The following is a 13,869-nucleotide window of genomic DNA, read 5'->3' on the forward strand; positions in this document are numbered from 1 at the left end:
ACGTACTTAACAATCTATATCAGCTTGATAACATCTGTCATCCAATATCTCTTCCAATTTTAAGTTACTGTTCCTTTTTTAATGATCAAAACAAATTCTTGACCTGTGAATAGTGACATCTCTTATTGCAGTTACTAATCAGAATATTCCTATAAATACAAATGCATTTTATTAATACACTTCGCAGAAGGAACGGAATTTTGTCGGAATGGCTGAGATAATAAATGGAAGATGCAGTTTACATATATTGTCCAGTCTACTTTACTTCAGTCTCGCTCCTCTTTCCATTTTTCCCTCTCCCCCACCCCACCCCAACATACACAAACACAAATAGATCCAAATTCTTCTATTGCCATCCTTGTATTATCTTCAGCTTTGTACTTCTTGGAAGAACTCTTGTCTCTGAGTCGAAAGGCTGGGGTTTTGAATTGCACACCAGTGACTTAAGTAAAAAAAACTCTAGATTGAAACTCCAGTGCAGTATTGAGAGAAATGCTGTTTTTCCTTGGATGGAAATTAGGTAGGTGCCTCACAAAGGTATTTAAATTAGTGTACTGTAGTAAATGTATTTCCCCAAAGCAACTTTGGTCTTTCACTATCCCATTCTAAAATAAGCACTCAGTTTTACAGAACTTTAAAGACTCAATGTAGCTCATGCCAAAAATAGGGGGTTTCAAATCACTTTTGCTACTTGTGGTAGCTGAGAACCAGATCATGCTCAGCAATGGCCAAATATTTCTCAGGAGCTGCAGTTTTTATTCTGGTAATTGGGATCTACTGCAGGTTACAATGAAGCTGCACTTGCTGCATTGTTACCTGTGAGAAACATAAACCTTCAATGCTGTTCAAGCATGATGTACACCTATCCACTCTACCCTTGTGTTGCCACTTTCAGGGAGCTAATATTGCTCTGGATATCAATATTCCTAAGGGTCTTACCATTTATTGCATACTTTCCTCTTGCATTTGACCTCCCAGAATGCAACACCTCACACTTGTCTGGACTAATATCCATCTGTCACTTCTCCACTCAAATTTCCAACTTATCTATTTCCTGTCAGAACTCAGAATATGCTATTAATTGTCTCTCCTGCAAGACTGTTTTGTCTGGACCCTTTTCTGAAATGCTTCCCTGTATTTTCAGCTCCTTTTATCATTAAGTATTTTAACATCGGCTCTGCTGTACCCACCTCCTTGATTTGTTCGACCATTTGCTCATGAGTATCCAGCCAGCCCCTTACTACACCTTTTTTGGTCATCTGTGTGAGTGGTTCATACAGTTCAGATAATTTACTAACCTCATAAAGTGTTGTACTCCCGCATCATCTCTCAGGCTTGGCACTCTTCACCTCTTTGACTTTGGCTGGATCTGCTTCAGAGCAGTTCTGGTGATGCGACCTACGAAGGAGAGCTTCTGCATTTTAAACTTCAGATTTTGCTCGTTTGTCTTTAGTTGCTTCTCCTTGCATCTTCTCATCAGAGATCTCAGCTTTCAGTCACAGTCTAACTTTGCTGCGTCCACTGTTTTGTCTTCTCCAATAGAGCAATATGTCATCACTGAAAATATTCGCTCTACTCAGGTCCGGGGCAACATCTTCTATTGTTTTCATAGGATAGTGGCTTCTCTTCAGAGCCCCATGAAGATCTCTTGGGTCTGGAGAGATTCTCAATACACACCAAACTGGATCCTGGGGTAGGAATGTCTACTGGGACTATTACTAGTGTCTCCAATTTGGTTTCAAGTTTCTCCTTCAGTCAATGGAATACACACTGCTTGATGTATTACCAGCTGCTTCCTCTCAAATGGAACCAGAGAGTATTTGCATTCTAATTTCCCTGTTCTGTAAAGGACATCCGCACATTCATTTCAGAGTTGTGCATTACCTAGAATGAAGCAATCTTCATGATCGTGTTACTGTGTACCTTTATCAGTTCCATCTACTGTCCTGTAATTCTATCAACTAAAGGTGTGACTTCTCTCCAGACTACTATGCTGAAATTCACATCATTTCTTTCTTGCTTCTCTGCATTCACCACTTTCAAAGACCATCTCCCAACCAGTGTGATATTGTACATTGATAGCACCTAACTCCTTGGATAAAACTAATGCCTCGAGATTGATGGCTTGCTTTGGGAGGACATTGCAGCTGCTCCTATTTAAGATGAAATATTCCTGAATGAAAAGCAAAAAAATGGCAGATGCTGGAAATCTAAAATATCAGTGCTAGAAGTACTCAGTGACCTGAAATGTTGAGAGTTTTTCTCTCAGTTGCTGCCTGGCCTGCTGAGTATTTCCAGGATTCTTTGTTTTGATTCAAAATTCTACTGGTTGCTTTTGCACCAAGATCTGGGTGTAGGTACATCTAACGAGTGGTACTTACACAGAATTGGCCTCATTTGGTAATGGGGACATTGTTTTCAATTGGTACTTAGAATCTGACTCTGTCTCTGTACAGCTCATTCCATTATGGATTTTTAATGTCAGCTTCATCGATTTTAATTTGGAAAAATGATTTTCAAATCTGCATCTGGGACACTTTTTCCCATAAGGAAGTGAATCCAACAGGCAGCACTGTGGCACAGCTAATACTTGGCTCCAGTGACCTGGGTTGAATCCTGACTAGTGCTGTCTGTATGGAGTTTGCACATTCTTCCTTTGTGGGTTTCCTGTGGGTGCTCCAATTTCCTCATACATTGTAATGTAGGTGTTGATGTTAATTGGCCACAGTAAATCACCTTCACTTCCATGCCTCACTGTTATGGTGCACTTTTGATGTATTTCAGAGTTAATTTGGTTTAATCACATGCATTAATGTAGATTTGCTCACAGTCTGAAGTTGATGAACTGAGAACACAACATCTGTGGTTCAATGTCCTTTCTCAATACCACGCTGAATCTATACCCTGCACAAACAGGTTCAGCAGAATTCTATGAAGATTACACTGGCTACTGACTGCAAAGAGGTGGTCTAATGAATGTTGTGGAATTGTATGATGCCATTCCTTGTGTCACAGTCACATAATTTATAAATACACATATCTATCTAAGAAATGATGTATGTGCTATCATTCTGAGTACCATTTTCTGTGCTCAGCACAAAACAAAACTTCATTGTCATTATTTCTGCTTAGTAATCTGGGCATTATATGCTTAGGGTGAGGAGTAATGCTACATATTATTGATGTGAATGCCGTAAACAGAAGGGTATTTACTATGAGGCACTGAAGTCCATGTAATTGTTGCTCAGCATTGTATATTTACCTTATAATTCCATGCCTCTTACATAAAGATAAAATTTCAAGCTATAATTATGGATCAGATGTATGAATAAAACAAGCATAATATGAAACAAGGATTTTCATTTCAAAATTAAAATGCTGTAGATGCTGGATATCTGAAGAAATACTCTGCAGGTCAAGCAGCATTTGTGGAGAGAAAAAATAAGAATTAACATTTCAGTTTGATTATTTATCCTCAGAACTAAGAATTGTTAGAAATAAAAAGTTTTAAGTTGCATAGAAAGGAGATAAAGAAATGCCAATGATGGAATGAAGACCAGAGGAGATGGAATGACACGTGGTGATGGTGCCAGCTGAACAAACGTGGTAAAGGCTATTGAATAACAGAAGTTATTCTTAGGCAATGTAAAATATAGGAGACAAATGAAATGTGAAATTACCAAAAGATGAGAAAGGGAAAAATACTGAATGCAGGAAATGTGAGTTATAAGGCTGGAATAGCCGATTATCTAAAAATTGTTGAATTTATTGTTGAGTCCAGAAGACTGTTATATGCCTGTTCAGAAGATGAGACACGGTTCTTAAGCTTCAGTTGCACTATTTTGGAACAACATAAGAGGCCAAAGACAGATCATAGTGAAGTGGAGAATTAAAGTGAAAGGTAATTGGAAGCTCAGGGTCACCTTTGCAGAATGAACAGAGCTTTTCTGCAAAGCAGTAACCTAACTTGCTTTTGGTTTCTCCTCGGCCTCATTTTCCACCCCATCAGTCTCTGCATTCAACATAATGCAAAGCCACTACTAAATATGTCTTCCCCCTGCATCAGCATTCTGAAGAAACTGTTGACTCTGAGATGCTCTTGTTCAATTCTTCCATCTCCACTTTGACTCATCTTCTCATGGAAACTTCCTAGATTTAACAGCCACCATTTTCCTCCTTCCTTCCTGTATCTTAGGCCCCAGTCACATGGCCCAGCAGAAATATACCTGTACTTCATCCATTTTAGTACACAGCATGAACTAGTCACTTTCATATTGGGGAAGCCAAATGCAGATTGGTTGCAGAATATCTCCGTTCATTTCCCAAAGCTGATTCTCAGCTTCTGATTATCTGCCACTTTAATTCATCCCACTCCAAACCTTGTCTTTGGCCTCCTACACTGTTACCGTAAAGCTCAAAATAAGCTTAAGGAACAGCATCTCATCTTCCAAACACGTATGCCGCAGCCTTTCAGATTAAACAATGATTTCAAGGAATTCAGATGCAGCCATTCCAGCCTTATACCCAAAATTTCCAACATTTGCTTTCTCTCCCAGTTTCTGGCAATTTCCATTTTCATTCATTTCCTCCAATTCATACCTCCTCAGAAATAACTTTTGCTTTTTATTCTGCAACACCTTTAGCATCATCTTTCAGCTGGCACCATTTCACTTGTGTTCTCTTGTCCATCCTATTTCCTTTTGTTATCTTATGTTCCTTTCTCTGCAATGTAAGCATTGTAATCTTTGATTTATCCCAATTCTGATGAAAGGTCATCAACCCAAAACAGTCACCCTGTTTCTCTCTCCAAAGATGCTGTCTGACCTGTTGACCATCTCCAGATTTTCAGTTTTTATTAAGAATTTTCATTTAATTGGAATATTTTGTTTAACCCACAATGATCTTTTTGAACCAGTAGTATACCTTGAAGCTCTGTGTTCTGCAAGTTATACTTTAACTCCGGACCAATGTGCAACTAAATATTCATGGATTGTTTCAATAACCCTGAGAAGGCTGAACATCAGAGTTTCACAGAAAAAGAAATTGGTTTTCAGTGCCCATTGTAGACACAAAAAAATTCTGCAGATGCTGGAACCTGGAGCAATACACAAAAAGTGCCTCTCAGCTTAATACATCTTCTCCCCCTCCCCACCCACCTACCTTCCCCCTCTCACCTGGACTCGCCTATCACCTGCACTGATCTCTCCCCTGCCTGCATGTGGTCCTCCCCCTCCCCCCACCTTATTCTGGCTTCTGCCCTCTTCCTTTCCAGTCCTGATGAAGGGTCTCAGCCTGAAACGTCAACTGTTTATTTCCCTTCATGGATGCTGCCTGACCTGCTGAGGTCCTCCAGCACATTTTGTGCATTGCTGCATTGTAGATCCCCTGTTTTGAATATGTATTTTTATCTAGGGCATAGGAAGATTATCTACATTTATCCTTTCCAATTAAATAACACTGCAAATCAAAATGTTATTTAAAGGTACAGATATTAGCTGATAGGTTTTTCTGATGACAAGTTTATATCCATGAAACAAAGCAATTCTGATATAGAACGTAATAGCTTTCTACCCTGGTGGGCTGGCAGCAGTAAAATGGCAGTTGTCTGTGATACTTGTTAAACTAGTCTGATAATCCCCTTTGACAGTGTTCAACATGTTTATTTCCTGTGCTACAGAAGGCAGCCTGTCCTGCTTAAATGTGGAATTTATTTTAAAACTGTTCACAATATTGCTAATTTTTTGTTCATGAAAATAGAATACAAAGGCTTTTATGATTGAAAATGTTTCTCATATATGCAGCTTTTGAAGTTGAAGCAAATATTAAAATAGATTTCCTTTCTTAAAGGATGATAAATGCATATACTTATCTGCGAGATGAATAGTGGAGACATCAAAAATGGAGGTATTGAAAATGCAGCTGCATGTCATCACGGAGAGGAGAAATGATCTTAGAAATGCCAAAAGGATGTAAGTCATCCTTGACTTTTCCTACATTTATTGATTAAAATTAATAACCAGAGTGATGCAGTAAAAGGTCACATTTTTTAAATAGCAGAAATTATTATATTTTCCAGCTTGTAAATTTAAGTTGAAAATAATCTATCTCAACTGCAAGTATGGACGCTATATAGCAAAAGCAAACTTCTATGCTTCAAAAGGGATAAGTTTGTTCGCACCTGTGCAACATTCAGGTGAAAGTAAAAGATCTCAGGGTACTATTTTTGAAAATTAGGGAATGTATCGACAATGACCTAGCTGATATTTAGTCCCTTAGTCAACTTCGCAGATCATCATAACATTGGTGTCTGTGGGAGCTCGCTGTGGTGAAGTTACATTGAGGTGCTGAAGGGCCCACCCCTACTTCTACATCTTATGTTCTTCTGATATTCCTATGCAAGGACAATGATAAGACTCTTGCTGACCTGGGTTCACTTATTCAACACACTTCTTTCACGTCATAGAAATACAGAATGGTACAGCACAGAATAAGCCCAACAAGCCTGAGACAGCAATTACAGAATGATCCTAATTCTCCTCCACATTTTTGCCATATTCCAACAATGATCTTTCTCCTTTAAGTATTTATCCAATTCTTTTGGTAGACTATTACTGATACTGCATACATGGTTTTGCAAATCCTAACGACATGATATGTTAAAACTTTCCTCATGTTGTCCATAGTTCCTTTGCTAATCACCTGAAATCTATGCCCTCTGACTATCATAATGAAATAGACGCCATGGCCAAGAAAGCTCACCAGCGCCTCTACTTCCTCAGGAGGCTAAAGAAATTTGTCATGTCCCCTTTGACACTCACCAATTTTTAACTGATGCACCATAGAAAGCATCCTATCTGGATGCATCACAGCTTGGAATGGCAACTGCTCTGCCTGTGACTGCAAAAAAAACTGCAGAGAGTTGTGGACACAGCTCAGCACATCACGGGAAACCACCCTCCCCTCCATGGACTCTGTGTACACTTCTTGCTGCCTCATTAAAGCAGCCAGCATAATCAAAGATCCACCCACCCCGGACATTCTTTCTTCTCCCCTCTCCCATTGGGCGGAAGATACAAAAGCCTGAAAGCACGTACCACCAGGTTCAAGGACAGCTTCTTTCCCACTGTTAATAGACTATTGAACAGTCCCCTGGTACAATAAGATGGACTCTTGACCTCACAATCTACCTCAAAATGGCCTTGCACCTTATTGTCTGCTTGCACTACACTTTCTCTGTAGCTGTTGCACTTTATTCTGCATTCTGTACTGTGTTACCTTGTACTACCTCAATGGACTGCGTAATGATCTGTGAGAACAGTGTGCAAGACAAGTTTTTCATTGTACCTTGGTACAAGTGACAATAATAAACCAATTCCAATTTTTCAGTCATCATAAGCAGCTTTTCTTTACTCAGTCTAACTAAAGTCTTCATAATTTTAAACCACAGCAACTGGTTCGCTGACATTGTTCAGATAATCTTTACCTGATCTGGCCGATATATGGCTCCAAGCCCACAACACTGACTGAAGTTTAACTGCCTTCTGAAGTAGTCTACCATTGTACTCCAACGTATCAAAGCTGCTACAATGAAGCACAATAAGAATAAATCAGGTCAAGCACCCATCAGTGATCATCATGATGGATTCAGACACAACAGTCATTCCCAAACCAGTTGACCATGCACAATCCTCCTCAAAAACATAAAGGGATGGTGTCTAAATTGGAAAAGCTGTCTCACAAACTAGTCATGCCCGATATAGTATTACTCAGCAAATATTGCACAGTTAAAATGTTCTGTCTCACTAACAGGACAAATCCAATAGAAGTGGTGGCACAGTGAATATAATTGCAAAGGATTGGTTTTGGAAGTTCTCGACATTGACACCACATCTTATGACATGAAGTAGACTAGAAAAGCTCTTATTGTTTACCAACTACTGTCATCCCTCAGCTTATAAATATTCCATTTTGAACATTTCTTGGAAGAGCAGCAAGAACACAGGCTTAATCCGAGCAGGGGACTTTATTGTCTATCAGTAAGAGGTCCAGTAACACTACCACTAACCAAGTTGGCTGAGTCCTGAAGGATATAGTTGCTGGACTGATTCGTAGTAGGCAGTGAGTAAACTTATATGAGGGATAAACCTACTTGACCTTGACATCACCAATTTCCCTCTTGCAGCCAAATCTACATATGCTAACACTGGGAGGTACGAATGCCAAACATATCGGAATCACGTAAAGGCCAAACAAGGAATTTGATTCAATTGATTTTATGATAAGCTGGTAGTGTAGCGACTCACCGCACCGGCATCAAACTGGCTCCCGACATCGTGATGTCGTCAGAGGCCCCGATCCAAGATGGCGCGGGGCCCTCCTTCTTCCCCAGCGTTGGGCTGGGAAAGCCCGCGTATGGGAAGGTCAGGTGACCCACGCGTGACGTCAGTGCGGGAAGTTTTCGGCTATTAAAGGCGCACCGTGCCCCAGGTCGGCATTCGACTTCTGATTTCGAAACCAGCGACTCTGTGTCTTCATTTCGTGGTGTGTAGCTAGCTGGTACAGTAGTTAGAGAATCACTATTCCTGAGACTAGCAATTTTAAACTCCAGATGATTTAATAAGTTAATTTAAATTTCTCAGCTATCATGGTGCAATAGACATCTCCAAGTCTTTCGTCTCACACTTTTGTCATTCAGTTAATTACTCCTTGTTCTACAACTAACTATAGATCATTTCTTGTATTCACTTTGCATCATTTTTCCTTGAGCTCTTACAATTTTTGATTCTGATGTTAGCCGTATGATCTGAAATGTTAATCTTATTACTCTCTTTGAACGCTGCTTGATCCACAAAGCATTTCTGACAATTTCAGTTTTACTTTTAGGTTTACTTCATTTATGGCATTGGTTTTTCTTCTTTCTATGGTGTTTCCCTTGTGTTAAACTAAAAGAGGTGAGTTAAAGTTGTGTCCCACTAGAGAAATATAAGCATGTAATGTAAGCTAACATTACAGCTTTGAGGGAAAGTCATACTGTCAGAAGTGCTGCCTATCAGACGAGGTGTTAACTATATATGCCCTCTCATATGAATGTAATTAATACCATGCCTCCATCTGAAGAAGAGCAGGGGAGTGTGCTTTATCAATAATTTTCCCTCAAACAACATCACTAGCATATTTTGTGGTCATTATCACATTGCTGTTTGTGAGATCTTGCTGTTATAAATAATGCATTTCTGACATTACAACCAAACTTCAAAAATAAGAATTTACTATAAAATGCTTGATTCACCCTGAAATCAGGAAGGTTGCTATATAAATGCAACTTTCCTTTGTCTTCCTCATAAACAGTATCAAGTCAAACCATGATTTCAGAATCAGTCATCACTGCACCTATCTAGAAAATCACTGGCAATGCAACATTTGTAGTTTACATGCTACATAGCTGTTAATGAAAAACAGGAAATAATGCACCATGTAGCTATGGCAAAGTAATATGACATAGTAATCATTTCTGAGATTGCTTACAGATAAAAGAATCTTAAACATTTTCAATCAGCTTTTCTATGAGAATGATTCTTTCTAACTTGGTTTAGACTATGACTCAGCAAAATACCTGTAAACCTGAATGTTGAGAGTTATTCCTCTCATAGAGCCATGGAGCTATATAGCCCAAAAAACAGGCCTTTTGGCCCAACTTATCCATGCCGAGCAAGTCAAGATATCTTTATTAGTCACATGTACATCAAAAAACACAGTAAAATGCATCGTTTGCGTAGTGTTCTGGGGGCAGCCCGCAAGTGCTGCCACGCTTCCGGCGCCAACATAGCATGCCCACAACTTCCTGATCCATATGTCTTTGGAATGTGGGAGGAAACCAGAGCACCCGGAGGAAACCCACGCACACACAGGGAGAACGTACAAACTCCTTACAGACAGCGGCTAGAATTGAACCCAGGTCGCTGGCGCTGTAAAGCATTACGCTAACCACTACACTACAGTGCCTAACTAAGCTAGTCCCATTTACCTGCTTTTGGCCCATATCCCTCTAAACCTTTCCTATCCATGTACCTTTCCAAATGTCTTTTAAGTGTCATAATTGTTCCTGCCTCTACCACTTCCTCTGGCAGTTCGTTCCATATACTCACCACCCTCTGTGTAAAAAAATTGCCCTTCAGGTTTTTTTTAAATCTTGCCCCTCTCACATTAAACCTATACCCTCTAGTTTTGGATTCCACTACCTGGGGAAAAGACTGTGGCTATTCACCATATCTATGCTCCTCATGATTTTGTAAACCTCTATAAGGTCATCCCTCAGGCTCCAATGCTCCAGGGAAGAAAAATCCTAGCCTATCCAACCTTTCCATATATTTCAAATGCTCAGTCTTGGTAACATCCTTGGAATTTTTTTTTACCTTTTCCAATTTAATGACATCCTTCCTAGCAGGGCGACCAGGACCACATGCAGTACTCCAAATGTGGCCTTACCAATGTCTTATACAGCTGTAATATGACGTCCCACTCTTGTACTCAATATCCTGACTGATGGAGGCAGCTTGCCAAATGCCATTTTCACCACCCTGTCTACCTGTGTCACCACTTTCAAGGAACTATGTACCAGAATTGGCTTACCCATAGAAGACAGAGGGTAGTTATGGAAGGGCTGGAGGTCCACAATCAGTGGTGTTCTGCAGAGATCAGTGCTGGGATCTATGCTGTTTGTGATATATATAAATGACTTGGATGAAAATGTAAAAGCGTGGGTTAGTAAGTTTGCAGATGACACAAAGATTGGTGGAGTAGTGGACAGTGAAGAAAGTCAAAGGATATAGCGGGATATATTACAGATATGGGCAGAGAAATGGCAGATGGAATTTTAATCCAAGCAAGTGTGAGGTATTGCACTTTGGAAGATCAATTGTAAGGGGAAAGTATACAGTTAATGGCAGGACCCTTAATTGCATTGATGTACAGAGGGATTTTGAAGTCCAAGCACAGCTCCCTTAAAGTGATGCCATGGGTAGATAGAGTGGTAAAGAAGGTGTTTGGCCATGCTTGCCTTCATTGGTCAGGCAGTGAGTATGAGTAAAGAAGTCACGTTGCAGCTATATAAAATTTTGGTTGGAAAGCACTTGGACTATTGTATTCATTTCTGGTTGCCCCATTACAGGAAGGATGTGGAGGCTTTGGAAAGGGTGCAGAAGATGTTTAGCATGATGCTGCCTGGATTAGACTGTATGAGCTATCCAAAATAAGAACAGTATTTCCACTTTACACAAAAATCAAGTTATCTAGCCATTGTAGTTTATGGGAACTTCTTTGCATGATTGAAAGTCCAAATGGTTGTGGCCATTCATCAACATATAACCGTATGAATTAGGCTATGCAGCTCTCAAGTATGCCGTCATTTAATCAGACCATGGCTCATCTGACTGTAACTTCAATTTTGCATTCCCAACTACTCACAGCAAGCATTTAATGTCCCCAACCCTTTGAATATCATCTCCCAAACTTCTCACCCACCCTCCTGGTGAAGCACCCATTGCCCCAAGGTCTGAGGTCCACAGTGGCTTCATTGGCCACAACTGGAGTCATCCTCAGAGCTGAAAAAAGAGGGTGAATCAGTTGCATCTTTCTCACTTTACAGCAGCAATCCTTCAAAATTACATCACTCATTTTGGTCCAATCTATAGTTGAAATTCGAGGACACCAGCATCCTTCTCAGGTAATGGGACACATGGGAGACTGCACCGACCCTTGCGAGCCACTGTACTCCCACCTGTGGGCACTGAAAGTGTAATCCAAATCAAGCATCTATTCACCTCTACCTTAAAAATATTCAAATGCTCTATTTTAATTATGCTTTGAGGAAGAGAGTCCAAAGACTCATATACCACTGAGAAAAAAATTGCTGAGAAAAAAAGGACGATCCAATAATTTTAAGCAATGACCCCAATTTCCAAAGCATCCTCTTCACATCCACTCTGTCAAGAACCCTCAGGACAGTATGTGTTTCAAATCAAACCCCACCCCCTTTCGTAAAAACTCCAGCAGATACAAGCTTAGCATTTCCAACCTTTCCTTATGAGACAACCAGCCCATTCCAGATAGTGATCCAGTAAACTTCTAAATTGCTTACAGCACATTAGATCACTTAAAGATCATGGACGGCCATCCACCTCAGTACTTTTCCCCTGCTCTAGCCCTTATACCTTGACTCACGTGGTATCCAGAAATCTGTTTGATTTCCGCTTTGAATGAACTCAAAAACCGAGACTCTGTAGCCCACTGGGGTAGAGGAATCCAAAGATTCACACCTTTGTACAAGGAAGAGGATGCAAAGGGACTTCAAGGGTTTATAGACAAGCTAAGTGAGTGGGCAGATGGAATAAAGTGTGGAAAGAGCTGAGGTCACCCACTGTTGCTAGCATAGATAAGCGTGGTCTCCTACGTTGCAAGATAATATGAAATTACTCCTCAAAATGGAAAATGAGCATTCAGGATGGCACTGAACCCCATTCGTGGGGAGCCCACTGTAAATGCAATGAACCATCTCCAAACGTCCTGACCGGAAACATTGACCGCCTGCTTTTCTCCGCGGATGCTGCCTGGCCTGCTGAGTTCCTCCAGCATCGTCCTGTTTTTCGTCTAGATTCCAGCATCTGCAGTCCTTTGCTTCTCTAACTCTACCCACAGCAATGGACTGGAAGCAAGTCCTGAAAGAGGAGGACAGGTCATCTGCCTCTTCCTTACTTCGCAGCAGCGATCCCACAAACACATCCGTGGCTCTGGTCCACCGGGCGGTCGAAACTGGAAGAGGACGCCAGCACCCGAGGTGAGACGTCATCCCGGCGGCAGCCCTCTGACGTCAGCGAGCGCCGAACCCTTGCGAGCCACCGTACCTTCCCGCCGGCGGAATCCGAATCCGGGCCCGGTGCACGTCACTGCTGGGCTCGAGCTGGGAATTCCAAATCCGAACCCGGAGGACGTCACGGGGCGCGAGCTGCCCGACCCCGCGGGGGTGAACGAGGCAACACGACGTTCCATCCCCTCGATGCTCGCCCGGTCCCACTTCGCCCGTCTGCTTGCAAAATGCCAGAGGGAGGACCTGGACACCAGCAGAGCATTGAGGCGCTTTTCCGACCTGTTGCTGTTGCAGGAGAGTGGGAGAAAGTGGTCGTGTTGTATAGGTTCCATTGCACTCTTAACTCGCAGGCACAGGAGTTTGCACCCGACTTTCGGGCGGGAGCGTTTTGCAATAAACTTGCCGGAGTTAGAAGGTGAAAGGCCAGCGCACTTGGGACCTACAGCCTGGATACCGTATAATCCATTTGTGGAGCAACGGAGTTTTAAATGTTTCGGTGAAAATTTAGAATCCTGGGTTGCATTATCTCAACGTGTCACAAGAGCGGAATCCTTCAGTAAATGCAAGTGTTTCAAATCCACGAACTATTTAGAAAGTATCTGTATTTTTAATTATTTAAATTTTTTAAGACACCGTTCTGTTTTACTTCAAAGAGAGTTGACAGCAACTGTTTTTAAACTGCGTGAAACAAACGTTAGGTGCTCTGCGACAGACTTCTTACATTCACTTTCTGTTGGGAGCATGGAGACATTGCGAGCAAAGACTTTGGAAGAAGATCATTGCAGCATGAGCATGGAATGCGACCAGCAAACTATTGAAGAACTTCAGTCAGTGATAACACCTGATTCTGATATAGTGTCCGCAAAGGATTCGCCAGATAACACAGACAGGTTATTTTCGGATGTAGATATTGCAGAGCTTCTGGGAAATGGTGAGAATCGTACGAAGTATATGTCTTGAAATATATATCCTCGGTTGTTGCTAATTTGGAAGCTTTCTAATTTTAA

At 41.1% G+C, this 13,869-nt stretch overlaps 1 protein-coding gene across 1 annotated transcript in view; it reads left to right on the forward strand.

The window, feature by feature from the left end:
- LOC127575211 (uncharacterized) overlaps positions 1–13,869 on the forward strand; it is a 165,542-nt gene that overhangs the window by 24,027 nt on the left and 127,646 nt on the right. Inside the window, exon 3 of the mRNA XM_052024916.1 lies at positions 12,694–13,793. Within this exon, the coding sequence (XP_051880876.1) occupies positions 12,694–13,793 (1,100 nt within the window). The remainder of the gene's footprint in view (positions 1–12,693; positions 13,794–13,869) is intronic.

The sequence above is a fragment of the Pristis pectinata genome, chromosome 10 (genome assembly GCF_009764475.1).
Source record: "Pristis pectinata isolate sPriPec2 chromosome 10, sPriPec2.1.pri, whole genome shotgun sequence".
Classification (NCBI taxonomy): Eukaryota; Metazoa; Chordata; class Chondrichthyes; order Rhinopristiformes; family Pristidae; genus Pristis; species Pristis pectinata.